We start from the raw sequence: 27,835 nt of genomic DNA on the forward strand, positions 1-27,835 counted from the left end.
ATTTGTTAAGCGAATCAATTGTTACGCCCGCTTGGTAGCTGTTAACGTTTTTCACTTTAATATTCCCATCTTCTGCACGTTCGTCAATCAATCTCTTCAACCGCGTGCCACGGATCGTTTAGCGGTGTGGCCACACGTTTGCGGCCATGCCACGGTGTGCGCGGACGGTTGCCAACAGTTGTTGTGTCGGCAAGCCGATGTCCTGCGCGGCAACGTACGATGGCAAACGGACTACGGGGACTGCTACTAGACATCATAAATCAAATGCCGGGCTCAGGGAGAGCGCGCGTGCGTTAATTGGTCCAGGCGGCGTGCCCGAGAGAGAGAGAGAGAGAGAGAGAGAGAGAGAGAGAGAGAGAGAGAGAGAAGGAGAGAACCTCCTTTTAGCAGGAATCAAACCCGGGACGGGGCCGTTGATAGAATATTATTTCTTTTTAATTTGACAGCTCATCTGTAGAAGCGTTCCGATCGCTTGGACAATGGACTGCCGCGTGTTCGCTAATGGAGTTTCACGGGCTCGCTATCAAACATCTGAGAGCCTCGTCTGGCCTAAGAACACAATCAAACAGATCTCAATTTCCCCCCGAACAGAACGAACGGCAATAAACTAGAAGATCGATTTGCCATCTCTAGTGTCCAGAACAGTTTGTGGAATTGAACCGCGATTGAGCAACCGCAGTAGAGAGAGATAGAGCATCATCTGTTGCTTCATCGACCACCCCCGGTCCGACCGATTCCAAGGGTAGTCTCGAAGCTGGAGGTGATGCACCGCATTCCACAGTGCAGCGTTATCTCTCTCTCTTTCTTTCTCTATATCATCGCGTCAGTGGTGGCGAGCTAATTAGATTCTCCGCGACTGCACGGTGGCCATTCTTTGGTTGTGAGATGCATTCCGCACCCTCGCATATTAACCCCTTTTTGTTGCGGACACCAATCCAATCCTATCCGCAAGGCATCCAAGGCATCCATACCCCATTTTACACTTACCGCATCGCGAGCACCACATCAGCTGCGCGTCAGTCGAGGTCAGTTTCACGGCGAAACGCAACACGTGACCAGCACCCCGTGTCGACCGGCTGCAACCGACGGGCTTTTCGTTTACATAATGCGCCTCACGGCCTCCCGCGCAACCCCCGTGGTGCTGCAACCCGGTGCTGCGTACCTTCGCCGGCTGTTCGTCTATCTCGGTTCGCTGGTGTGAAGGGGGCAATAGAAACAAGCTTACCAAGTCCGTACGGTGACGTCTTTAATCAATTTGCTTTAATTATCGTTCCCAGCGAGCAGGTTTACGGCAGCTTCTGGTGTTCTGTTGCAGCCTGTCATCAAACTCGTTCCTCACCCGGAATGGTGATGAACCGCGAGCGGTGGTTCTGCCGTTCACGGTGGTCGTAAAGCTGGCGAGTTTGGCAACGCCATCGCCACCCGACCGGAACGACTAAAAGCGCCCCAAACACGACAAAGACATCTTTGTGGTCCAGCTCTCCAGTGTGCCACGGTTCACCTTGAGCAGCAGCTTCCGTCCGTCCGTTCGTCCGTCTGTCTTGTCTGTTCGCCCGGTTTTGAGCGAAACCTGTTTCTGTTTCTGGGTTGGTGATGATTTTTGAGCGCGCGCGCATCGTGGCGTGACCTGCACCATCAGCAGCGGTCGGTTCTTATGCGGAAGCGGAACAGCTATAAGAAGCATGGGAAGACAAGAGTTGACCCATGCAGAGCGATAATTGAATTTAGCCCTCTATTTATCATACTTATTTGTAAGAAGTGCTGGTTGGTGGTGGTGATGGCGAGTGACATAAATATGGTCAGGAAATCCGGAACGAAGATGTATTACAACCTGACCGATCGGTTGTATACAACTGTCGATGGCTGACCTTGCAACCCTAAAGCGCTTACAGACACTCCCTTTTGCTATGACCGTTGTTCTACCGGGGTCCAACTACGAATGTGGCAAATTATGGAGTATTTACTGATATCAGTTCCTGTCTCAACCATCTGCTTGATACTTTAGGGTAAGCTACAATTAACTTAGAAATACAATTATGATCTTGGCCCTCTCTCTCTCTATTATAGACTTTTCCTGGATCTCATTGGCCTCTAGCTTGTTCATTTGCTTCGCATTTATTAGTAGCGATAAATGAAGATGATGTCGTATGTAATTGTACAAAATTATTAAATCTTCTTGTCGATTGCCGCCTTACAAGCTTTATTCGAAAGGATGATCAGTCATCGTAGATCTGATCATCCAATCGCGCTCAACCGAGCAAAACCTTGCTCGACTCTATTGCGCAGCTCGAACCGAGAATTAACTTTGCCTACAATTGGGCGTTTTTTCGAATAGTTATAACTGTTTTGTTAAAGGGCGATTCGTTTTTATGTTGAAAAAGTGTTGGTCTTGAAAATGTTGCTGAAAACCCTCAAACTTGCGCAAAGTAGCCACCGCGTGAGAGCCAGTGAGATGCGAACTCATACTCCTCATGCTGTTAGCTACATATTAAATTCATATCTGCGTTTTCTATGCATTTAGATTATAAACATTGGTCGACGATTTGTTACATTATTATTTTTTATTACCAAGCCTACTCTTCGAAATATATCAATCGGAAAAGTCAAGCTGCCTTTGCATCCGGGAATGTATTAACAGCCCATTGGGACAACGAATAGAAGGAGTGAAACATGCTGTTTTAGCCAACGATTTGTTTCGGTCGCTCTGTGTAACGATGCAAAACCCCGTTGGAGCACTCCTCACTGAGAGCTCTACTGGCTAAAAACAACAACAACCCAAGTTCCAGCCCACGGGAACTGAGAGCAAAGAATGGCAAGAATGTTTCTCGCGCTGTGAACCAACAAGTGGACCAACATTCTTCCACTTCCGCCAAAAACCACCAGATCCCGCCGCAGCGTTCTTCTTGGTGCCTATTTCGATCGATTTCGTCATCGAAACTCCTCTCGCGCGAAGGTTGTTTCATGCTCCCCATTCTCTCTGCTTATGGGCGCCACAAAGGACACTCTCTCGCGGTCGTTCGCTCGGGCCCTTCGGTTCTGGCACTGGGTAGAAAATCGATCTGAGAGTTCTCACTTAGAACGATTCTTATGTGAACCGACGGTCCTCAGAGAGGGAAAAGGAACACATTAGACTTCATATTACTCGGTATGCATGAGTACTACACGCGGATGAAGAAAAAATGCTCCCTGTTGACCAGTACACCTCGGCGAGTAGCTGGTGGGACGAGGGCAATGGAATCGATTTCCATTGTCACGCTCGCGGTGGTAGTTCATATTTCATTCGACAAGCGAATCGGTGGTATAGCGCTCCTTGCTTCTCCCCGCAACACTCTAGCCCCCCATTTACGTCTCGATGCAACAAGTATTCGCGTGCTCTCGCGCCATTGGGCACGGTGCACGACATAGGGTCCCCCTTTCTCAATCAACGGTAGCCTCTAGTCACTGTGCCGTTGCGGTACTGTCACGATAGTAGCTCATAGAAGAAGAAGAAAAACAAAGAACAAAGACTTCACCTCCCCCCTTTCGGGGGGGTTGGTTTTTTAGTGGCAGTTTGTGTTTTTTTTGTTGTTGTTCGCTGTTCGCATTATACCCATTTTATTATCATTATTATCATGCTTTTAATTATCATCTTGCTCTCGCACCTAAAAAGGAGATTGGGATGGGAAGGATAGATGCTGGCCGCCAGCACACGGCCAGCATTCGTCAGCGTTTGGTGCACTTTTCGCGTTCGCCTTTCGCGTTTCGATCGGTTCGCGCGCTACTCGCTTATCAATCTATCAACTCGTTTTCGCCGTTCTTCTGCTAACAAGAAACAAAAAACATCTACTTCGTCTCATCTCAATCTCACACGCACGCACGCACGCACGCACGCGCGCACAATTCCTAGAATCTAGCTACAACGACTTTCGCCTACCATCTGTATTTCACAACCCGTGGAACAGGCTCGTAGGCTCGGTCTGTTCGGCCTTGCCACGATCGCCAAGCGATCTCTCACCTGTGGAATCACCTATGGCCTATTTAGTGGTACTCTGTTCTCGATGTTCACTCTAGTCGCTAGCGAATATTTACAAACAGCCTGAGCTGAGGCGTTGGGGGGGGTGGGACCAGCGAATATCTTATCATCATCGTCATTATGGTCTACGGAGAATATAGAAAGGGAAGTATGTAGGAGCAGGGAGCGTTGTCAGCATTTGGTTTCGTTGGGAAAAGGAGTAGAAAAATCAACAAAATAAATACAAAACCCCCGTGCTGATCGTGAATTTAAATGAAGAAACACGTTGAAAGGAAGAAAAAAAGCAAAAAAAAGAACTAGAAGAAGAGTCCAATCGGCACTCCGCGAGAAAAAGAATTCCAGTTGTTGAGTTGTTGATGAGTTCATAATCGATTTTTCAAAACGATAAAGAGAAAAGTTGGAATAATAAACTATACATTTCACAGGATTAGCAGGAATCCCCAAAATGGATTGGGAATCCGTGCCGATGGGGGTTGTGGAAGATCACCTTAGCTTAACTACACTATCACGTAATGCGTAATCGATTGAAACCAAAAAAAAACGACAACCTAGCTGGCGTTCCGATTTTCACATACAACATGATCACGTTGTACGACACACCTCTCACTCACTAACTCACTCACTAACGCGCTAACAGCTCTCTGTACGAGCGCACGAGCCCCCCGAGCATTGTATTGGCAGGATAATGGAGAAAAAATCCATGATCTTTGATTTCCGCATGAATTACCCGTAGCACAACGCACATTCGATTAGACTTCGCCGAACCGCACGCCCGATCACCGCCGGATTTACGATTGCTGCTCGTTCACCGTCCGATGGGTGAGCGTATCGGATGCCGTCGTGCCATTGCTCGCCTGCCCGGCAATGGTGCTTGGTGCGTAGGCTGGCGCTTCGATCGACGGCTTCTGGGGCTCATCGTTTTCCGGATTGTCCCAGGGTTGCCGCTGGCCCGAGGCGAAGATGTTATAGAACGTGGCGGTAAAGATGTAAACGCAGGCGGCGATCACAAACACGATACGCCACTGTGCGATCGTCGGTTTACCCTCGATGATGTTACCGGCGGCGATCGGGGCCAGCAGACCGGCCAAGTTGGCGGAACAGTTCGTAAACGCCATCAGTACGCCCGCGTACCGCGGCGTTAGATCGAGATGGTTGATCTTGAAACCGGCATAGATACCACCGTTCAGCCCCACGCCGATCGTCAGAATGGCGACGGTTAGTGCACGGCTGCAGCCCGTGTACGATGCGACGATCAGCGCGATCGCCGGCCCGTACTGACCGATGCTGTTGGAGATCTTACGGGTCCAGGTGTGGTTCACTCGGCCGGACGTTAGCATCCAATCGGCCACCCATCCGACGACGATCGAGAACAACCACATGGCCAGATAGGGCAGGGCGGATAGAACACCATTCTGCAAAGGAGAACCGGAACATTAATCGGGGGGACATCTAGGTCAAGTACACCGACCACACACACACACACAGCTAGTAGCAGCAGCAGCAGCAGCTAGCCAGTCGTGAGCACTGGCGTGACAACTCTTACCGTCTTGATGGAGAAGCGAAGCACCTGCTTCATGTAGGTGGGCAGCTCGGTCATGAGCGTCTCGTAGCCATAGTTCTGTCCCAAATGGGCCAACAGGATCGCATAGAAGGGTAGCGATTTAGCGATGCTGGTCCACGGGATCGGTGGAATGTGAACGGAGGCATTGCCCCAGAGCGATTGCTGGATGTACTTCTTTTCGTCCTCCCGGATCGACGGGTGCGACACCGGATCCTCGTGGCAGGTGAGAAGGAACGCAACCGACCACACGGTTCCGATGATACCGAACACGTAGAAGATCGATGGCCAACCACCGTCAAAGCCATGGTCCGCCAGTAACCCGGACAGCGGCATCGATATGACCGTACCGAACTGAGCGCCCGAGTAAACGATCGAACCGACGCGTGATCTTTCGTTCGGTGGAATCCACTTGGCCAGCATGGCGTGCGTACAGGGTACGATCGGACCTTCACCGAGACCCTGGATGAACCGGACGGCAATCAACCAACCGGCACCACCATTGCGAGCGGCCACCGGCACAACGAAGGCAAACACCGAGTTGATCAGCATGCCCCAGCCAAGGAAGCGCATCGCACCGTACCGCTTGGCCAGCAAACCGAACGGGATCTGCGTGATGACGTAACCGTAGAAGAAGGAACTAAGGATGTAACCCTGCATACTGGTACTCCACACGAACTCGCCGTCATCGTCCGGATCGCTGCCACTGTCCTCGCCATAATCCGTATCCGGGCACTCGTCATCCAGCAGTTCGGCTTCCTTTTCTATCGCCGTCTGGTTTACCATCGCCACGATCGCCACGGACATGTTGGTGCGCATGACGTACGCGTTCGCCATGCCGAGGAACAGCATGAACACGATGTAGTGCCGTGATCCGAACCGCTCTAGAGGGGAGAGAGAGAGAGAGAGAAAAAGAGAGAAAGAGTGAGGAAAAGTGTGTTTGCAAAACTGCATTCCCGATTAGGAGACTCTGCGCCCAGCTGGTAGCTTTCATCCTTGCAAAACCCAGACGTCACGCTTCCCCGAGCGCCCATTTGTCAAAGTAATCTGTTGACATCCTTGCTTTAATGGCTATCATCTAAGTAGCCGCCGCTCTGCTGTGCTGTGTGCTCTACTGACCGTCGGCACCACTACTCTCCGATCAGCTGGGTCCAAGCAGGCGACATCCGCTTCAACGCCACGTCGGTCGGTTGTTTAGATTATATTTTGCGACTCAGCACTTTACCGGCTCGAGCACGTGCCAGCGAGATTGGCAGACGTTGGTGACGCCACCGTCGTTACCGCAGTCGCCGCAGCCGCAGCCGCCGCTACCGTCACTGCCACCGGTGTGCATCTCTTGAGTGCACCCATGAACAATGTGCAATGGACTAGTAGCCGATGGCCAAAACATTTGCAACATTTGGGTTACATTTTGTTTGCACTCTTCCCCCAATTCTGCTACCCGAGGGCAGCAGTCAGTTCAAGATAAATAAAGAAAGCAGATTTACGACAAATCTCCACGCGCTAAGGCGATCATCAAACAGTGCACCACCGGGTGGCACTGCACTCTGTGTTTGCTCTCCAGAAGACGCCACCAGTTACTGTTAGATAAAGAGAGAAAATGCAAGGCGCAGGCGAACACGCAATCAAAGCGGTGTTGTCGAGGCCGTCAACGAGGTCAACCGTGTGGAGACAAACACTCCCATCATCATCATCATCTCCTACCGTCATCGTTTATCTCGTTTGATAAGCACCCGGTGCTCCCTTGGTGCTGGCTCCGTAGGTTTGGCTCTTCTGGCAGGTAGGGAAACCCGGAGGCCTTGCCTTGCCCAACAATCTTGCAGTTGTTGCAGCATCCGCGGCGAGTGATTGCAGGAAGCCGGCCTCAATCCTAAGGCCATCCAGAGGCGAGCGAGGATTCGTGGGCGACGGAAGTGATTTAATAGAAAAATTGCTACTTCAACTAGCTACTCAAATGGCCTAGACATGCACCCGCTTCCTACGCTTACCCTGGAACCAGGAGCGTCCACCAAAACGGCACAGAACACTTGAGTGGTTCTCGGTAAACAGCAGGAAGCACCAGCAATGTCGCTACGCTGTCGAGCAAACTTTCCACTTGAACGTAGTAGGTTAAGTGGGTCAGATTCTAGGACAGCGGTTATGCTACGCTACCAAATACGCTCTATGCCAGCCATCGCCTGCTATCAACAAATCCCATAATTGAGTGATGAGGTGCTGCGAGTGCGTTGGCCCATTATAGGCGACGATTTTGGGAAGGAGTGCCCCCGGTGTTCTATCTTATCGGAAGCACCACCAGCACGGTCTATCACTACTGAATCTTTATAAACGATTCATCGACTCGGGAAGGGAGGTTACCAGGTGCCTGTGCGGTGTGTCATTGGCACCGAGACTAATGGCTCGATAACGAGGAAGTCACTGAGGCGGCGACGGCGGCGTCAGTTGATTAGATTTGCCACTAGTTACCGGTGGAACGACAAGCTTCGAAACAAAAACCTTTTGACCGTTTTGAGGCATCAGTTCGAGCTCACTGTTCACTTCGCAGCCTAAGCCAACGAACTACCTTGGCTTATATTCTCGGACGCCTCTGAGCAATTGATGATCCGGAACCGGTAGAAGTGTGCCATCGGGGCTCATTTAACCGGGCCCCGGGGGCGATATTCTTGACCATTACCTCCACTCCCACCACGCGTTCATAGCGTTGATCATTGAATGATCACGATCCCTCCCCCACACTATAGTTAACACTCGACATTCTCTGATCTAGAAGAAGTAGAAGAAACAGCAGCAGGATGCTGCACTGGATGCTTACTTGCCGGTCGGATGCCCTCGTCCGTGGCCATATCGGCCTGCTCCCACACCAGCACATGACCGGCACGAGTCCGATTCTCGGCCATTCTTCCTGGTTCCTCTCAAGGGGAAACTTTTCGTTGTTTTCGTCGATGGATTCGCACTGCAAACGATCTGCTGATCTCCGCCTGATCTCGCACCAAACACGTTCTGACTAGATCTGCTTATCTGCCGCTAGCTACTTTCACAGTAATACTAATAGTACGCCGTCACGCGAGCCGTACTGCCACCGATTGATTGAGACGAGACGAGACGAGACGAGAGAGAGAGTACGTCAAGGACTGCTGCTGATAAGCGAAAGCCCTTCGTCACTCTCTACTCCTACCGGGTATGGTGTGTCCTGCAGCAGATGGTGCAGGTCCTGGGGGAGGGGGACACAGCCACAAGTACTTTCAGCTCACTTCACACCGTCGCTCTCTGCCACAAACCACCACCAGACACCAGCACTACGGCCATCTTCGCCAAAAGCGGAAACACGTGAATGGGGCGCCAACACTTTTGCTTCGGATTCGCGATGCTCCGATTCACTCGCCCGGCCAATGTCAAGTGGCGGTACTATAGGGGAATGAGAAGAGTGGGGGTTATGGGAAGGGGAGTCTAGCACCGTCTCCGTCGGTGTCACCCTTTGGTGCGCCTGTTTGGGGCACCTCAACTGAACTGAACTGAACTGAACTGAACCGAACACCGCCGAGCACCGATCCGCTTGATCACCTCCACAGGACTGGGTTCGGGAGCGAGTACGAGCCAATGGTTTTATTCTGTCCACCACCCGACTCCGACACACACACACACACACATACAAACACTAAGATGAGGAGGGTAAGATCACGCTAGAGCACACACCCTGCCCCTCTTGCTTAGTAGAGAGTGTTGACCAAACGCGTTGGCGTCACCCACTGGTCCACTCTGGTTAGATTGAGGATTCCGGCGACGGTCTTTGGGGAGGACACAGTTTCATTCACCAAACCCTCTCTGCAACCTTTTCACCTTGGAGTTCAACGTGCGCTATTCAGCGGCAAACGCAGCAGTGTGTGGTCGCACGCGGTCCCGGACTAATCCGATCGTGTTCTCCACCACGAGGCTAGGTGATAAGACGACGCGCGCGCGCGCGTAGTGCGTGTCCGCCTATCACGAATACCACAACCACCTTCGACACACACACACACACACGCGGGCACACGGACACACAAAGAAACAAACAACAAAAAAAGGGGGGATCCGCGTGGGGCGAACTCCGCGAAGAAGCTGTCAGAATGTCAAACACGTCTCTAGGGTGGGTTGCTTCGATCGAGAATGAAATATCTTGTTGCAGCAGCAGCAACAAGAACCACGCACACCACCACCACTACCGTGACACTATTTCGTTCCCACATCGAGCGAGTGAGCGAGATGGAGGGAATGCAATGCCGTGGTGCAATGCTCCATGCACCAAGCGAGATCGGCGTGTTCTGAAAGAAGCAGCGTGACCGCAACACGGCGCAAGACTAAACCGATCGGAATGTTGGTGGCAGCATGCTCGCAGTGCTCGCGCTAGATTTCACTTCTAGCTTCGTTCTGCCGTACAGCAGAACACAACGGATAGAGCAGTAGAGTGTGTCTTGTTAGCGCCTCGTGCCTCTGAACTTCGGAACCTATCAGCTGACATAACCTGTTGGACCAGCCTCGACGACGACGCCGACGACGGCGACGACGCTCCGTGGTGTCCAACAATGTCGGTACCGGGTATAAATTTAAATTCCCACTCCCCCCTACCCATCGATCCATTCTACTATTCGCGAAAAGGATTAACGGGGGCGGGCGCGGGCTCCACTATCGTCACTTTCAAATTCACACACCACCGTACCCCGCTGCCGTAAACAACGGAAACACGAACGGAATGGTTTCAGTCACCGGGAGCTATCGGACGCCGGTACCCGCGAAAACACTTGGTCGGTTGGTTGGTGTCGGGTTGGTTGGGTTTGGGTTTTATGTAAAAATAAGACAACACCATGATCGCGGCGTGATCTACCGCCAGGCGTGCACGCGTAAAAATAGTCAACACACAGCCGGCGCGTCGCGTACCAAGACCAAGACGAACAGCCCCGGACAACAGCTTGGATAAATAGTATCCACCGCACCTTTTGCCTCTCTCTACGATCCTCTCATCGTTGGTTTCTTTACGATGAGATTGTTGTATTGCAGGGCGACCTCGTGTGTCTGGCTATGCGTGTGTCGTAGTAGCATGTTTTCATTCTGTCCGCATGCATTTACTCCAACACGTGTGGCCACTAGAGAAGGGGAAAATGGGGAGAGAGGGGCACATGCACCGTGCGCAAGAAACGGTGACCCTCATCACGCGTGGAGGGCCTTAACTCTATCGAGATCCTTCTTCCCGGTACTTGCTGTTGACCATAGAGCCGGAACGTAGAGCCGGGTATTTTTATTAGGATAAACAAAACAAGTTGATAAGCCCTCGGATGCTCTAAAGCTCAGCAGCACATCATACCGGATACGGGCGAAGGTGCTCATCGTCTTGGTATTTAGCGGCGTCATAATCAACCGAACCATAGCGGTGATAAACGATACTTGCTCCGTCCTTAACAGGTCAAAGCGGAGGCGCAAAGTGTCTTCAATATGTAAATCTTCGATCGGAATTGGCGTGGGTTTGCCACAGATCGGAAGAGATCATTTTCAATAAACTCCAGCTGCCACAAGCACCCATCTGCCCTTAATGTGTGCGAGACTTTGGCGTGACGCATGCCCATGCGTAATCCACCCTAGGAGGACATCACTACTATCTTCTACCTCCGGTCTAGTGGAAGTGGGGGAGAGTGAGCGGAGTGGTTGCCATACTTGGAATACAACTGTCACAGCACCGGGTGTGCTGTGCCAGTGTATTTGCACAGCAGTTTACTAGGTGAGACGAGGAGTGACACTGACGCCTCCGCCTTGATAGCACCAGATACTCCGACTCCGATTGTGATTCAGTTTTTACCCACGTTTAAGGCCCCTTCTTTTATTGTCATTTCCCGGCGACCCCCCTGGCTCTTTTGCAATGCCACGCACAGTATGTTTGCACCCCCATCGACTACTACCCTTCGCCGTTACTGCTCCTCCTATCACGATGGCATTGTGGCATGTGGCGTGTTGTGGCGATCTAGAAGGTGACAAGACGCACCACAAAGGACCTGTAGCTCTATTAGCATTCAACAGCAACACCCCGGGGCACCATGATAGTGTTTATTACAATTCAATTTGCCAAAAACCACTCCGTGGAGCTCGTTATCTCTTTTCCGCCACTGATAACGCTTTATGATGGGTTTGGTGTTTTTTGGGATAGTTTCCCAGCTATTGTATACGGTTGCGATGCCCAATCTGGTTATTGCGTGCTATCGGTCGCGCTAATCGAATGCTTATTCGGCAAACAATACCGGTGTGCAAGTGCGAGGGTAGCGAGGAGCTGCCCAAATGTTGTAAACACTCCAATCACGTGCCCTCTAACGATCCACATTCATTATGATAGCGATCATGGAATCATTCTGGATTCCCTCGTGGTGCGTGATGCGTAAATGCGTGATTGTGAAATGCCGTTTGTGCTTCGATTGATGTGAAAATTTCAGAGGATATTCTTGATCGGGTCAGCAATCTAGAAAAAATGCGAAAAAGTCTACCGCTTTGTATCGATGTTTCCAAACTCGTTTATGACCATCCATCCTCCCGTTGTTCATCGACGGTAGCTCCCTCTATGGAGCGGTGAATGAACCAATCCGTAGCGGACCTTGCAAACCAAAACGTGGTGCGCGCACGTGTTTTTTTTTCAAATTTTCATGTTTTCAAAGACCGTTACTGAACAGAACAGATGGAAATTTTGAAACTCTTAATCTTTATACTATTTTCCCCGTCGAGTTTTTGTAAAAATTGTTGATGCTTTTTTTTAAAATAATTATGTAAGTGTCGTTGTTTGAGGCAACATCGAAAAATGCGACACTTTTTCAACTTCAAAAATCTGCCAAAAATCGAAAAATGGGAAACTCTTTAAAAACTCGACGGAGCTACCTAGGTAAACTTATAATCTATCAAAATAATATTCATTTGTATAATTTTGATGACCCACCACGTGGCTACGATGGGCACCACAAAAAGTACATTTTCGCAAACTTGCCTTTCTAGTGCCTGGTGCCAGCCGCCAGTCTTTCCTCTCACTTAAATTACTTTGACTTTACTTAAATCGAAGCAGTAATTATGCCCAGCAACCTTCTTGCATTTCAAACATTCAAAAAATGCTCCCGATCCTCCGAATCGCCTGGTAGAACCGGCGTTCGTCGTGTCGTGTGCAGCTCCGAACGAGCGGTTTCCCTCGTTCGGTCCTTCCATTCCTCGCGAAAGCGGCCACATAATTGAACAATTGAACAATTGGCACTTAACTTGCGTTCCAGCTTGCGCGTGCCGTTAAGCAGGAAGAGCGAATCATTTGTCGGTTCCAAATTTGCACGCGAACAGAGTGGATTTATTACGACCCCCGCTATACCTGGGTCAAGCACCGCACCGCGAGTAACTGCGCGATCACCAAATGCAAATACAGGCAGCCCGGGTGGTACTGCATCAGATAAAGCCACCGTCTACCACGCGATAATAGCACCGCGATGACGTAACGTTCTCTAATAGCAGTACCTGTAACGTGGTGCAGCACTGTGACTAATGACATTTTACAAATCGTATCGCCATTAACGAGAGGTCCAGATATGTCATGGAGTGCGTCAAACCAGCGCCTGTGATCTGTGCGCGGCACAAATCGGTGATTAAATGATGATCACCTCGTAAAGTGTACCCCTTCCCTAACGGGGAGGAAAGGGTTTGCGATTCACTGCGTTGTGACAATTGCCCTTGCGTGTCACCGGTGCCGGCGCCGACGGCGTCAACACCATTCGCGACTCCGGAAGAATGTGGTCGCAAAGGCGATCGATGTGTGACACGCGCCTCCGGCGCGGCGCACGCACCCGAATAGACATGCCGCGAATTAATGGCAATGCTCTCGCCGTACCGATATGTTGCACTCGACCTGGCCGCCACCGAGGGCGAGAGGGGTGGCGATGTGACCTTAAGCGCGGCCAAGCATCGCTTCCGGTCGCGGATTATGTACCGGGGTTAATTTATGGGCTCATCAGCGAAGGTTGTACGAGCTGTCGTTTGATAAAAATCATGCCATTCGATCACGCAGCATCATTATGCTTATGGCTGGGGCAGGTTTGCCGGTTGGCCCGAACCGGTTCGGCAACTCTCAACTTTCTGTTTTATCCGAACACCAAAACGGCACGCACCAGACGTTCGCACTTTTGCAACGGCACTAGACAGCCGCCAGAGGGCCACCGGAGCAGCAGCAGACAGTTTCTATCGTACCGGCACCATGAGCACCTCAATGTCACGGTCGCGCGCGAACGGACGTGATCGCCAGTGCTGGCCAACCCCCCCGCAAACACGCATCATCACTGTGTGCTGGCGTCAGCTAACTGTACACCGGGACGGGAACTACGCACCGGTGCTTAGCCAAGATCAGGGCCAGGGCACGCGCCTTGTGGAATGGTAAGGCAAGGACACGGGCTGCACGGTTTTGTTTGCCAACTTATCGTCTCATCGGCAGTCTCGTCAGTCTTAAGAACTTAAGATACAACACTTACGGTCCGGTTTCTGCGGCTCGCCATTGGCCAGGTACTCCTTGCTGGCCGTCATGATTTGATGAAGCTACGCTGCTCCTAGACTAGATAGTCTCCGCTCCGCTGGTAATACAATCTCCTCGGTGCTATTATCGGCTATTACCGATGCGAAGCGCGATGATAATGGTACAGATGATGATAGGATAATACTGTTGTCGTTACGTTACGCTGTTACGCTGTATCGTCTGCTGATGGTTTGTCTCGGGTTGTGTTTCGTGTCTTCGAAAGGCACGCTTCTATATATGCGGAAGAAACAAGAGAATTGACGCGTTAATGGAGTTTGAGTTTGAAGCCGCGTAATGATCTACAAACATTCGCAAACAGACAGATTAAAATGGTGCGCGAGGACCCAAAGCAGGATGCCGCCGCTGCCGCCGCCACCGCCCAGGGCACAAACAATGAGCATGAGTGAAGACAAACAGTTGAGGCCTCAGTGGAGTTTAGCTTTTTTGGGAGGTTCCAGCCTGATGGCTATTCCGTCGCAAACGTGTGTCACGCTCGTATAGCGACAAATACCGTTTCCGCTCGAGAAAAAAAAAATCCCCGGCAACGACGACGACTACTACGACGGCGAGGAGGAGCTGCACAGGAAGATGATGTTTTCCTGTCATCGCTTGGTCGCACCGGATAAGACCTTCCGTATCGTTTCACCACTTTTTTCTACTACTGCCGCTGTTGCTGCTGTTGCTGCTGCTGCTGCTGATACTGATTATCTTTTTGAACACATCCCATTGTTAACTTTTTTTTTTGCACGAATGCCACCCTGTAATTGTGTGACTCACACGTGCTGGGGCGGACAAATAGGTGACAAAGCTGTGAATTGCGTAAACAACAACTTTCAAATTCACACGATCCGCGATCCGCGACCATACTTTTTGGCAGCGAATTTATGCGACATTCTAGCGTGTATCCGACATCGGTACCGACAACAACCTGCGTCAAAAGAACCCGTGGAACCGGTCACCAATGGAAGGTGCTAACTGGTGCCCGGTTTGTTCGCGCTTTGCAGAAACAATAATTGTGAAACGTGACGAACAGCTTTGTTTGTTTGTGTCGTTGTGGTTTAGCAACACCGGCAACTAAGGGTAAACCGGACCGGCAGACCATCCATCCAGTGGACCACATACGCGCCTAATGATCGTCACTTTCCCGCGTGTCACATTAGCATGATCAATCGATCAGCCCACGGAACTTAACGAGATCGGCGACCGGCCAGTGCTAACATGCTTGCCACTTATTGTAACACTTTCACTCGATTCCAGGTGCCATCCAGTACATCGCGCGCCCCCGGAGCGGCATAAGCTGAATGGCATAAGCGAGAAACACGAGACACTTAAGCGAAGACCCTTTTGGGCGTCACAATTGTTTAGCACAACAATGCGAAAAACCGGAATTGCGCAACGCGAAACGACTGCTTTAGCTGGAGCTCCTCAGGTCCCCTCGGGTTCCACTACCACCTTTACCCGGCCTTGATGGCCATTAAGGGAAATTGTGAATAATGGAAACCACCTGATGCCGGGCTCACTCACCACTTGCTGCTGCTGCAGCTGCTACCACTCTGGCCGCCGTCCAAACCATCAATGATGATCGCTCAGTCCCAACCATTCACTGAAACCCTCGGCGGTGGTGCCGAAATTAACATTCCATCCACTTGTTACTCCCTCTCTGTCTCTCTCCACTTCATCTCCTTCTCTACGCTTCTACGTGCATCTGTAAGCGCCGCGAACCTTCTCCAGGAATCCTTCTGGCCTTTTTAAATCCCCGTTCGTCACGTTGTTCTTTACCGGGGGCCTTTTTCCCGTTCCCCTTGGCCCAAAACGGTAAGGGTACGCTTGAGCTACCTGCCCTGCCGTAAAAGTCATTCGGCTTTCTCCTGCGTTCTAGAAGGACCGGAACATTCCTTTTCCCTTCTCGATATCGGCAAAAGGATCCCAACGAAGGGCATACACTCCGTTAGCCGAACTCCGCACTCACCACATAGCTCGCTGATATCTTTCTAGGAAGTAGGTCCCGGGACGTCACAGCACGCACGGTGATTTATGATCATCAACCCGCTTGCACGTTCCAAACGAATGTCACGTTTTCCATTTTGTAGCGACCCCATAGACCAACAAACCGAGTGCGAGTAAAACCAGTTGCGGTTCAAAGTCAAGATCAGCCGAGCTAGGACCGGATTTCAAAACATCTCGCTTCGGTCGCCACCAACCCCGATAAGGATTTCGTGTTCGTGTTCACTTTCGTCGAGCAGCTGGTTCGGTATCAGCAGCAGTAGCAGCAGCAGTAGTAGCAACTACGCACAGCACTGTGGACTGTTGATGGCCGTTGGCCGCACATCCGCAACCACTTCCGAGGTCCCCCCTCTGCATGCATCGTCTCTCGTGCTAGCGACCGAAAGAAGTTATCACCGGCATGATCGCATGATGCGTCGACCGTGTTTGTGTGACCTCAAAAGAAGTTGTCCAAGAAGTCCAACCAAGAATAATCCAGCGCCCCGGTCGGTTCAGCGCACTCGAGTGTCCTCGCTACTAGCACAGAGGCAACCAGGCACGTACGCGCTTATTCGCGGATCTTCAGAAGCTTCTTCGGTTCGACGTCAGGAGTCGAACTGATTACATATTTATAGCACGACCTATTGTGACCGCCTCGCCCGCCCCGGCGCGCCTCAAGCCACCATTCCAGCCGGTTCCGCTCGTCTACTTTTGAAACATCCTTGAACTCTTCGCACGCTCGGACCTGATCAGCAGAGGCCACTTGCGGTGTCGTAAGATCGTTGGAATTGCGCGTAGGAAAGTTACCGAAGCCTCCGGGGATTCCATAACTGTTGGCTCAGTCCCGGGGGAAGCTATCCCTCGCTTATCAGTCCGTGGAGAAAGGTACGGTACTGCATTGAGATATGGTTCTACGTTGCTAGTGGACCCTTAATTGGGACATACGTCTTCGCTTGCTTATCGGCTGGCTATTCCCCGTAGAGGGGTTTAAGAACCTACTCGAGATATGCAGACAACTGGCATTACATCAGCTGCATACCACTGGATCGCATAGCAACGTTATCACTGCACCAGCACCAGCTGCTGTTGCGCCTGATGAACCTAACTCCTGTCCTGTCCTGCCAGATAATGACCACCTCGTAAGCGGTTGTACAACCAACAGCTACGTCAAGGGATGATCGCCCGGTTCCCGAAAATGGCGATACAATACATGTCACGCAATCACGTCATTCGCCAGCACAATTCCCCAGTCATTAGGCCGCCAGCTAGCCGCCTATTAACCGCCTTCCAATTGGGCCGAACGGCCGGATTCTGTGTTCCCGGCTAGTTTTTGCTGCTGCTACTACTACTGTTGCTGCTGCTGCTGTTGTTTCCTGCATCATTCGCGGATCAGCTGATCAACCCGGTCATCTGCGGTGCGGGGTGCGGTGAACCGTGAAATTGAAATTCCGCCGACAATAAACGGACCAACGGAAAGATGAAAAAAAAAAAAACCCATACACTTTGGCGCCGCCACTCGCGCACGCGTGCGACCTTCACCGGAAACGGTCAAACCAGGCGTAACCACTGCTGCTGGTGCTGCTTTGTGTGCCACTTGCTTCGTATACGTGATTTCGCTTCGCTATATTTTGGTTTCGATGATGTCCGCACTGTGTCACTGGCTTCTCTCTTATTCGAGATAGTGATTATCATCAATCTCAAATGTGACGGCAAGACGTCATCGTGCGGTGTTCTTTTGGGAGAGAGACCCTGAATGGGGTGCGCCGGAACTACTATTCTAATTAGTAATCAACCTTTGCAAAAGATACGACCATGCCACTCCAACCATCCATTGTTGTTTTGACCTCTCGCTTTCGCACTTCCCGCATGCACACGGTGCACACTATCTCGTGAGAAAATTCTATTCCTTTATGATAGTTGAGGAGCGTGAAAAAAGGGGGGAGGGCGTGAGATCGAGTGAAAAGGTGGAAAATTTCCACTCGCAAGGTTGAGGCCGGGGCAGAGGCAACCTCACGGACCCTCACGGATCACGTATCACGGAGATGCTGGTTGGCATCAACGTCCTCGCGTTCTACACGCACCACCCGTCTCGGGGAGTAACTCTATCGTTCACCCACAAATGCGCACAATGACCTCTCTTTCTCTCTCTCTCTCCCCTCGTGTGCTTCATGTGAGCTGCTCGTCGTGAATGAAAAATTATGTGAATCGCACCACACCGGCCACTGCCACCGAATGTGTTGCCATCGTAAATCGCCGTCGCGAAAACACCAGTCGTCGCCAACTGAGACTCGCGGTGATGATGATGTTTTTGGTTTGAGGACGAGAATAAGTTCAATCCACGCCCCGAGTGATCGTCGCCGCCGATGTTCAATGTTCAATTATGGTGTTGCGGTTGCGACTCCGATTCCAAACACAAAATCAATCCACACTCCTCTTCTGGCCGGTCCGGGCGGTGCACATTGATTTATGAACCCATCGAGCATCGTCGGTTGGGCAGGGCACTGCGTATGAGGCCGCAACAATTGCGCTACTACTGCTGTTGGTAGCTGCTTTCTCTTTTCCAACGGCCGTGACCAAAGTACCGGCCCCCTGTGCCCATGCCCATGGGTGCGGGCTTTTATTTTCGGACGCGATCCGTCCATCCATCGCACTGCCTCTGCCCGCCGGCACCTCTGACCTTAGCAGCAGACGGAGGTGGGGGGAAGGTGGACAGGTGGTTGGAGGTTTATCACTAGATCCGATCCGCGATGTGGCTATTGACTGGGCTAAAGAGCACCATTACTGGGTCAAATCGAACTCGAATGGAACAATGCGAACCGAACACGTGTTGACCGCCCACCTCCTTTCCCCGTGCTCTTTGGAGAAAGTCCTTCCCCTACTCGACCGGGGGGGGATCGGTATCGGATCGGTATCGGCAAATTGGCAGCCGGCGCCTAGGGCTGGCGCCACCTCTCGGTACGGTTGACGAGGAATTCACTTGATTAACATCACCCACCAATCGGCACCGTTGTTGACGCTATTGATTCACGACAACGCACAATGTTATCAACCCCTCCCCGCAAAAGTAAGAACACATCAGTTACCCTTTGACACACTGTACACGCAAGGGACAGACAACACCATATGTACCAGAGGCCACGACTGAGGCTGGCGGAAGGAGTGGAGCAATCATGGGGAACATAGATGGAAGGGTGACAAGTGACACAGGACAGTACACAACGATGACACTCACAGATGGTGATGGATGATCGATCGATACCGATCACGGTTTGATACTTACACACAAACACACTGTCTCTCTCTCTCTCTCTCTCTCTCTCTCTCTCTCTCTCTCTCTCTCTCTCTCTCTCTCTCTCTCTCTCTCTCTCTCTCTCTCTCTCTATCTGTGGCTAACACACTAACTGCAGCTGTTTACTGTAGCGGGATGCGATGATTTACGGTTATTCGGGAATTGTTGCAAAGATGATGTTGTGGTTGTTGAAGGGATATACGCGAACTAGGTGGGAAGCAACAACTATCAACACCGACGGCCGGTAGTGACGACGTTGGTGGTAGCTGAGTGCAGAGCCATCGTGGTGTTAGCGAGCGACTGAAGAAGACGAGCCATCGTGAAAAGTCGGATGTTGGAATGACTTAGAGACAGGAAAACAGCTCTTTTCGGTGAAGAAAAGAAAAACCTTTCTCCCAAAAAAACCACGCGATGGATCGTCGTCGTATCGCGATTCCACAACACGCGATCAGCGCTGCTACTGCTGCTGCTGCTGCTGCTGCGAAGGAGACGAAGCGTCGTTGAACGACAGCTGGGGAGCTACTGATGCACTACACTCTCGACCACTCCGCACAAGTAGTGGATTATTTATACGAAGCGCTGTCTAGTGCCGACACCAACACAGACACCCACTAGCCGGCGCTAGTGGTGGAGGATCACAGATACAACCACGCAACGAGTGGTCGCCGTCGTCGTTGTTGTCGTTGTCGATCGTGGACGATTTTGGTTGATGACTTTATCAGCGGGCCCACTTCTCGCGGGATTTTGTGTGTACGAGCTGAAGCATCGTAGTGGAATCCTTTCTCTCTCTATCTGTGTGTCTCTTTTACTCTTTCTTTCTCTGCATGGTCCTGTCTTATCACTTCCGATTCTTCTTGATGCCGTAGGCGAAGAGGTGCACTCCGAGACGCACAGCCGCCGAGACGCTGGACGATCCTTCAGGATGAAGGTGGACAACGAGTTTGGATGATAAGCTGAGAAGGCACGAGCACACCTCCTGCATGCTTCCTGTGCCGTCTCGAGTAAGCCACAGTCATCGGCGATAAGGGTTACGTTTCTGTCGGTAATGATCGAATTAATGAAGAAAACTGTTGCTGTATACATTTTGATTGTTACAGGAATACCCAAACCATTTAGAAATCCTCGCAAAAGTCCACAAATTCAATTATCTTTATTAGAAAAGGAATCAAAACTTTGAATAGCTTCTTTATAAAAGTAAAAGTGAAGGATTGCAAAAATCAAATGAACAATAGCGTAATTTTGTAGCTTCTTTTAGACATTTATCTTATCAGACATGACATGAAATGATTAATTTCAGTTTTCAAGTAGAGCCTTTTGGTGCTAATTATTCTTCTAGAACGCTTGTGATCCAGATCATACTAGAACGATCCTCTTTGGATTAGAGTGGCTTAAAGAGTATGGGTTGCCGAAAAACATAAAGCAAGATGAAAAACATGAAGAAGCTAGGCTTAACAAAAAAACAATGAAAAATAAATCTCCCTCTTGCTTTAGAGCAAATTCTGATCATTAAGTGATTCGTTGTTTTTGTGTAAATCCATCAGAAAACCGCAGCAAATAATTACCACCTGATTAAATTAACATTATCGTAAACACTAACAAGACCAGGTTTATGGATCCATGTCTTGGCGCAGTCTATAAATAATCTCGCAGCAGGTACGATTCTCCTCGCTAAAAGTTGTGCCATTCTGACGCGAAAAACTATTGCCTATAGATAACATGCTGGAGAACGTGTTTGACGGTGGCGATCATCAGTTCGGTGCAAGAAGATCATAAAAAAACACAAAATCAACACATCAGTTACACTCTGGAGCCTTAAAGAAGGGCATTCAAGTGTGTTCGGGCGGCTTTCGAGCTTTAATTGAAAAAAAACGCGTTCGAGTATACAATCCGAGTACACATCGTTGATTAATCGCGGAAATGATAGCTACTTCAGTAGCACAAATGACTATCTATAGTTCTATTGGCTCCCGAAGGCACTCGCATGTTGTGATCGCGTGAGAAAATAGATGCCCGCAACACCAGCAACACCAGCATGCCGGTGACACCTGATCAAGCAGATGCCATAAACTACCAGACGTGAGCACGTGTACTTGCAACCAGAATCCCGGGTTATACCCCCGAGTGGAAGCGGTGAATGTAAATCCCCTCGTGCGCGCAATAGCAACGCTTTGCGAAGTTTTTAGTCGCGAGACTGCAAATCGTGATCGCTACTTGCTAATCTAATCCACACCGACCATCCTGCAGTTTATTGGCCACGATTGTTTGTTTAATCGCGTTTATCGCTTGTCACTAAGACGGACTGGTTATCGATCTATCGATCTATCTATCTATCTATTAGTGCCCTAACTTGACCCTCACGACAAACGGCCTTGTCTAACCTCGACGGGTAAGCGAGGTGGCTTATTGAGCGATATCGGTCCGGTATATGGACCACTTGACTTGTGGTCTTAAAATCGCCCAACGGATTCAATTGCGGTCATGATCGCAGCCACATGGATTAGTGTCGCAGAGATTCCTTAATTGCCTTTCCACAACATGGCCTAGTTGTTTGAAAAGTCAACAACATAAGCACGATACTGTGCAGAATACAATACAGAAACAGATCGGAACTGACTAACTAGTTCTGTCTAGTTAGGTTCCACCCAGTCGGTCACCTGTCCGTTTATTTGAATGACAAACTTGCGTGTCATTTCCGGTGCATCTTACAAACTAGTAAACACACGTTCGTTGCAGTCACCTGACGTCGGCAGCGGCTGTGTTGTAAATCAGTTTATGGATGCGCCGTGACGTCGTCGTAGGTATCTTCCACAAACGTGGAATAGGTGCCAATAAAGCTCTTCAATTTCCTATCACGTGCCATGCCGTCTTTGAAGTCTACGCCCAGACCAGCAACACATTATTATCATCTTCACAACATACGTCTTATTGCCTAATCCCCAGTGCCCATCATTGATCGTCATTCACGTTTTTTATTGCTGGCGCACGTTCTACGCAGTGGCAATACCCCGTCAGGCATGAGCGTTGCTTTCGTATGCAAATGATGTTTAACGTTCTTTACCCCTTTGATACTTTGTCGATATTTTCACCGGGGATTGCCCTGGCTTTGGCGTAGTGTCGTGCGCCAGTCAGTTAATGGCCTGTAGGTAGTGTACAAGCATCCCAGGTGCTGGTATCAGCCTTGTGCGTTATATAAGGAATGGTAGAGTAAATAGAGGCCGAGTCAAAATTGTAAATGCAGCAGTGCAATGTTGCAGAAAATTTCTTTCAAATGTATATTCCATGGAACAATATGGAGCTTCTCTTCCAAAAGCGCGCCTCTCATCAAATTCAACTCCAACACAAAAAGAGAGCACCAGCAGCTATCAACGATCGTAGATTCCTGGCTTCTCTGGTACAATTTGGTGCTTCTGCACCCAAACCAATGCGGATAGCAGAACAAGTTGGTGTTGGTAACAGTGCCACCTTAAGGCTCCATATGGTCTACTAGAAAGACTGTCCATGCCAACAATTTGTACCCAAATGTCTTGAGCGACCTTGAGGTAAGTGTGGACTCTAGACTGCCCTCCAAAAAACACACATAACCCCTTAAAATGTTCCACGACACATTCACCGTCCTCTTGTTTCGGTATTATCTCCCCCAGACGACGACGATGACGACGACATTCCTCGCACATGTCCGTGATGTCAAATCACGTTCTCGCAAAACGTTGCACTGTCGCCAAGATGGTCATCTCTGGTCTTCCTGTATACCCCCGCCAAGCGTTAACCATCAGGCGGGCATCATGCCGAGAGAAGGTGTCAAATTGGCTCGTTGGTCAATCGATCAATCATCGGGGGATAAACAGCTGTCAGCAGGTGGAATTAACGGTGGGCCCTCTTCCTCCAATCATGCTGCCCCGTTATAAATCCTCCTGTCCCCCTACTCCCTCCCTCCAATCAAATCGTGCACCTATTGCCCGCGTTGAAGGGCTTCCGCTCCCTCCGAGCGCTTAGTTCAGGAACACGAACCCGTATGTCCCAGCGTATTGATTGTAACTACCTTGTGCTACCTCGTGCCACGATGTTTCAGCCTATCAGCCGCTCGCATCTCGGGCGAGCAAACAATGCCGGCCATTAAGGCATTGATATATTAATTGATTTACAATTTTTCAAGTCACTCGGCCACCCTCCCCTTAAGCAGCACCTGTCCCTTCCCTTGCCTCCCAGGACAAAACGATTTATCAAGCACATGTCACCCTCGTATAGCCACGCGGCACGGGTTCTATCTTGGCCACTCACACGTGAACATCAGCAGCGGCCAATTATGGCTGCTCATTAGCGATTTACCTGGTGCAATATAGGTTTGTGGGCTGTGGATTGCAAAGCGCGTTTCCTGATAAAGCCTAACGCGATGGAACGCACCTCAGAAGACGCCACCGCAGCTGCCAAATACTATTCTTAGCCCAGACTCTATGTACTTGGGAGCTTTCGCTTGATATGACTGTTTCCGTGAGGCGCGCTATCTCGTTACATTGTAATAATGCCATTTGGCGTCATTTACCTCGCAGACGTGGGCCCGGGGGCTACTTCTGATACCTCGAACACGGGGTGACGCTCGAAGAAAACCCAAAGTCAGAGTACACCCCCTGATATGACAATTCGTGTGATCTGTTATCATCTCTGTGTCTAGTGGGTCGGGCCCACTGCCCGCAGCCAGAGTGTATTTCACGTGATGGGTACGCTTCGCATCACGAGTCGACGTGGTGGTCTTCACGGTTTCCCGCCTCGGCCGCCGCGACCCTGTTTAAGACCCTACTCAATTGTACTCGATCGTGCAATCGCGGAAGCGAACCAGCAGAGGAGCCACGAGCCAACGGGAACACCACATAAGCCACACTCGTCTGGATCGCTCGTGGCGCGTCCCTTTGAATTGGACAGCCTAACGGGGTGAGGGATGATGAAATCACGAGATAAAAGAAAGGCCCACACACTCTTGCCCAGTCATCCCGGGCAGAGACGTCGATGATACTGACTTGGACGACATTATCTGTTTACCTGTCGAAGCGCCTTCGCTAGCGCCAAGGAACAGCGTGTAGGTGTACACATCTCAAGGACAGGCGTCCCAGCAGGAGCAGTCGGTGGCGCAGGATCTTTTCGAGGGACCTTGCCATAATTTGACTGTTTATCGGGCATCGCTCGCAATCGGTTTTATTGGCAGCAAATTGCGACTAAGTGCTGCCGCTTGTCACGATAATTTGTGGCATATGATAGGCATAGGCACACTCCTAAACGTATGCTAAACGTCGAGAATGAGATTACATGAGTTTATTGCGAAGCAAAGATCGAGAGAATAGGGCGATAGATACCAGTTGATGTTGATGAAGAAATTGCACCTGGCTAGGTATTTGAGGCGTAATTTGTTGGTCCCATAATTCAGGACAGAATCTTTGAGTCTAGGCGAATGCTTCGTTTGTAATGATTGTACATTGAGTATTATACAGAGTTGATGCATGGTGAATGTGGTATGGGTGAAAATTAAATAATACTGTAATCAGTCGTGACTGTGCACATACGGGAAGAGTAAGTCTAGAGCGCGTAGCTCATCATCGCTCGGTTTAATAAACCATAACGGCCTCCTCCTTCTCAGTACGGATTAGCACTTAGTCACGTCTGATTGTACACCTGCATGCCGAGCAGGGATGAGGTAGATGTTTGAAGCTGCTCCTAGAATATGCATTTTTTCAGTTGGTAGCGGTAATATAAATATGCGCAACAAAACTGGCATGAGTGGCGCTTTGGCGTTAGTTTTCAATATATTCGCTGACCAGGTTAGGGTACACGTGTTTGAGTACTATGGCGCAATTCATTTACATATTGCCATTCCAGTTTCAACTCACGTCAATGAACTGATAGTTGATTATACGATGTAGAGAATGTGTAGAATTAGCATGATCTATTTCGCTTACATCTGTGGCACCCCAAGCATTGATCCTCGTTGACAACAATTCCGGTGTGATGATCACGTGATTGTATCCGATCGGATACAATGCCAATATATGCTGGAAGCTGTATTTGCATTCTACTCACTAATTTTATTCATCTGGACAATGCAGGACGTCATTTTCATTGGACCAAGCTTGTGCAATCGTGTGTAACTCGTTCGGAAGTTCTACCATATTGAACGCACATAGCGTTCAATATGGTAGATCGACTATTTGTTAGCGAAAGCGAAACCTTACCATTTGAGAACCTTCTCAATGGTTTTTTAGAATCAGAAATTTGAAATTTAGGGCAGGCACACAAATGAGGCTGTTAACATCGCTGAATTATTGCAGCACAGCTAAAAGAAAACAGTTCGCTAAGGTATTAACAGAATCGTCTCTATCAATGAAATAATTTTCCGATAAGGTCCCATCATTCGAACATATTATTTTGTGTGATCCAATCATAGGCTAATCTGCTTTTCTACTACTGAGTTCAGAGCACTGATAACAACTAAATCTTTAAACCGAGTTTAGCGAGCTTTTTTAAATTTAGTTTTGCGAGCTTTTTTTAATTTTGTACTTTGTCACGTACACTGTTCTGCTTGGCTATTGAAGGGTTAATCTCTAAAAGCGTTACGCGAATCCGTTACCATCCGTTACTAAGAAGTGACAGCTCGAGGGTTTTGTTGATTTGTAAACAAAACCGCACCAAAAAGGATTTTCCATTTTCCAGAAGAAAAAATCCGTGTAAAATCTCGTGAAACCCCTCGAAATATCGTGAAGCATGACTACCGCGGCCCGTCCAACGTTTGATCCCGCCCGTGGTGGCACCGGTCGTGGCGAAAAGGACTTGAGCGCCCTCTCCAAACAGTACAGCAGCCGCGATCTTCCCGGACACACAAAACTCAAATACAGGTAAGAAACGGCGCTTATCTTCCCGTTCTTTGTGAACCGATATCACCGCTTGCCTTTCCCCAATCCCTCTTTACAGAGACCAGGGCCAGAACACGGCCGAGGAGCTGCGTAACCGTGACTTCCGCGAGGAACTGGAGAAGCGGGAACGCGACAACAAACCAAAGAGCTCCGTGGCATCCATCACACGTCGTGGTGGAGCCGAACCAGCGAGCTCAGCGATTAGCAGCAGCGCTTCCGGAAGCAGCAACGCGAAACGCCAAAAAATCGAGACACCTCAAAACCTCGATGCGGATGATCCGGTCGACAGCGATAACTCCGATTCGGAGTCGGACGAGGACGACACGGAGGCACTGCTGGCGGAACTGAACAAAATCAAACAGGAGCGGGCAGCCGAGCAGGCATCGCGGGAGCGCACCAAGCAGCAGGAAGAAGAGAAAATTCGCATGGAAAACATTCTGTCTGGAAATCCGCTACTCAGCTACTCGTCCACGGCCAAGGCAGAGCTGAAAGTGAAGCGCCGCTGGGACGATGATGTCGTGTTTAAGAACTGCGCTCGCTCGGAACCGGACAAGAAGGCGAACCAGTTCATCAACGACTCGCTGCGTTCCGATTTCCACAAGAAGTTTATGGACAAGTACATCAAGTAGGCGATGATTTTATACATAACCCGGGTTCATAATAATAAGCATCTCTTGTATATCTACCGAAGTAAGGAAAATGAGAGTTTCGTTCTAAGGAGATTAATTCCAAGTAAATTCAATAAAAACCCACAAAAATGATAAAAAGATTAAAACACTTAAGAAAGAACGAGACAGCATGTTTCTGTGATAAAGAGAGAGAGAGAGCAAGGATGCTGTCAACAATAGAGTTAACAACAAAGCCAGCTGAGATTCAAACGAAACAGTCCTGCCCAGGTTTTTAGGTTTTCCGGTAATCAGGCACTTCACCATCCCGCATTCCGGATACCGATCCTCAGATGGCAAGCGGTGATGTTCAGCGAGACGAAAAAGGCGACGCCACTGATCCGGCACCGGCACGCCGCTGGTCCAAGTACGTCACGGATGTGTACGATCCGATACGCGTCGGTTCGATCGATGGAACGGATGAGGTTGCACACGATCGTGCACTTCTGCGGGCCCTCAATTCACACTACAAACCGAATCGAAAGGTACAGGGTAACCCGCTGCACACGGTCTTTGTTGGTCGGTTAGCACACTCCGTGACGGAGGTAAGTTTTGTGTCCTCGTCGCAGAGAGAGAAACCATGGGGTAAAGATGCATCTTCTTGCAGGAAAAACTAACTAGCAGCTTCTCACCCTTTGGTACAATCGTCCGATCACGGCTTGTTACCGACATCGTCACGGGAATGCCCCGCGGATACGCATTCATCGAGTATACGTCCCGAGAGGAAGCCCTTCGGGCAATCGATCGGATGCACGGCTGCTGCATCGAAGGCAAGGAGATACTGGTCGACGAAGAATGGGAGCGACGGCTTGAGGGATGGAAACCGCGCCGATTAGGTGGTGGCTTCGGTGGAAGGAAAAAATCCCAACAACTGCGGTTCGGCTGTAAGA

General features: G+C 50.0%; 3 protein-coding genes across 4 annotated transcripts in view; 2 read left to right on the forward strand and 1 right to left on the reverse strand.

The window, feature by feature from the left end:
- Positions 1-3,553: 3,553 nt before the first annotated feature.
- Positions 3,554-19,464, reverse strand: LOC125956099 (putative inorganic phosphate cotransporter). 2 transcript variants are annotated; one of them, XM_049687644.1, is made up of 4 exons: positions 19,376-19,464; positions 14,072-14,343; positions 5,556-6,454; positions 3,554-5,424 (listed from the first exon to the last, which is right to left on the reverse strand). In XM_049687644.1, exons 2-4 carry the CDS (start codon positions 14,121-14,123, stop codon positions 4,801-4,803), a joined length of 1,575 nt encoding a protein of 524 aa, XP_049543601.1. In that variant the 5' UTR covers positions 14,124-14,343; positions 19,376-19,464; the 3' UTR covers positions 3,554-4,800. The 2 variants fall into 2 exon arrangements, with proteins under 2 accessions (XP_049543601.1, XP_049543599.1); XM_049687642.1 differs by lacking the exons at positions 14,072-14,343; positions 19,376-19,464 and adding an exon at positions 8,380-9,298.
- Positions 19,465-22,491: 3,027 nt separating this feature from the next.
- On the forward strand, positions 22,492-27,034 carry LOC125956123 (protein CWC15 homolog). Its single transcript, XM_049687693.1, has 3 exons — positions 22,492-22,923; positions 23,026-26,262; positions 26,339-27,034. The coding sequence occupies exons 2-3, from the start codon at positions 26,132-26,134 to the stop codon at positions 26,907-26,909; spliced, it is 702 nt and encodes a 233-aa protein (XP_049543650.1). The 5' UTR covers positions 22,492-22,923; positions 23,026-26,131; the 3' UTR covers positions 26,910-27,034.
- A 118-nt stretch (positions 27,035-27,152) lies between these two features.
- Positions 27,153-27,835, forward strand: part of LOC125956127 (U11/U12 small nuclear ribonucleoprotein 35 kDa protein-like) — a 959-nt gene continuing 276 nt past the window's right edge. The window contains exons 1-2 of the mRNA XM_049687698.1: positions 27,153-27,490; positions 27,553-27,835. The exon at positions 27,553-27,835 is cut by the window's right edge and continues 276 nt beyond it. Of these exons, the coding sequence (XP_049543655.1) occupies positions 27,239-27,490; positions 27,553-27,835 (535 nt within the window). The 5' untranslated portion in view covers positions 27,153-27,238. The remainder of the gene's footprint in view (positions 27,491-27,552) is intronic.

The sequence above is a fragment of the Anopheles darlingi genome, chromosome 3, assembly GCF_943734745.1.
Source record: "Anopheles darlingi chromosome 3, idAnoDarlMG_H_01, whole genome shotgun sequence".
In the NCBI taxonomy this organism is placed as follows: domain Eukaryota; kingdom Metazoa; phylum Arthropoda; class Insecta; order Diptera; family Culicidae; genus Anopheles; species Anopheles darlingi.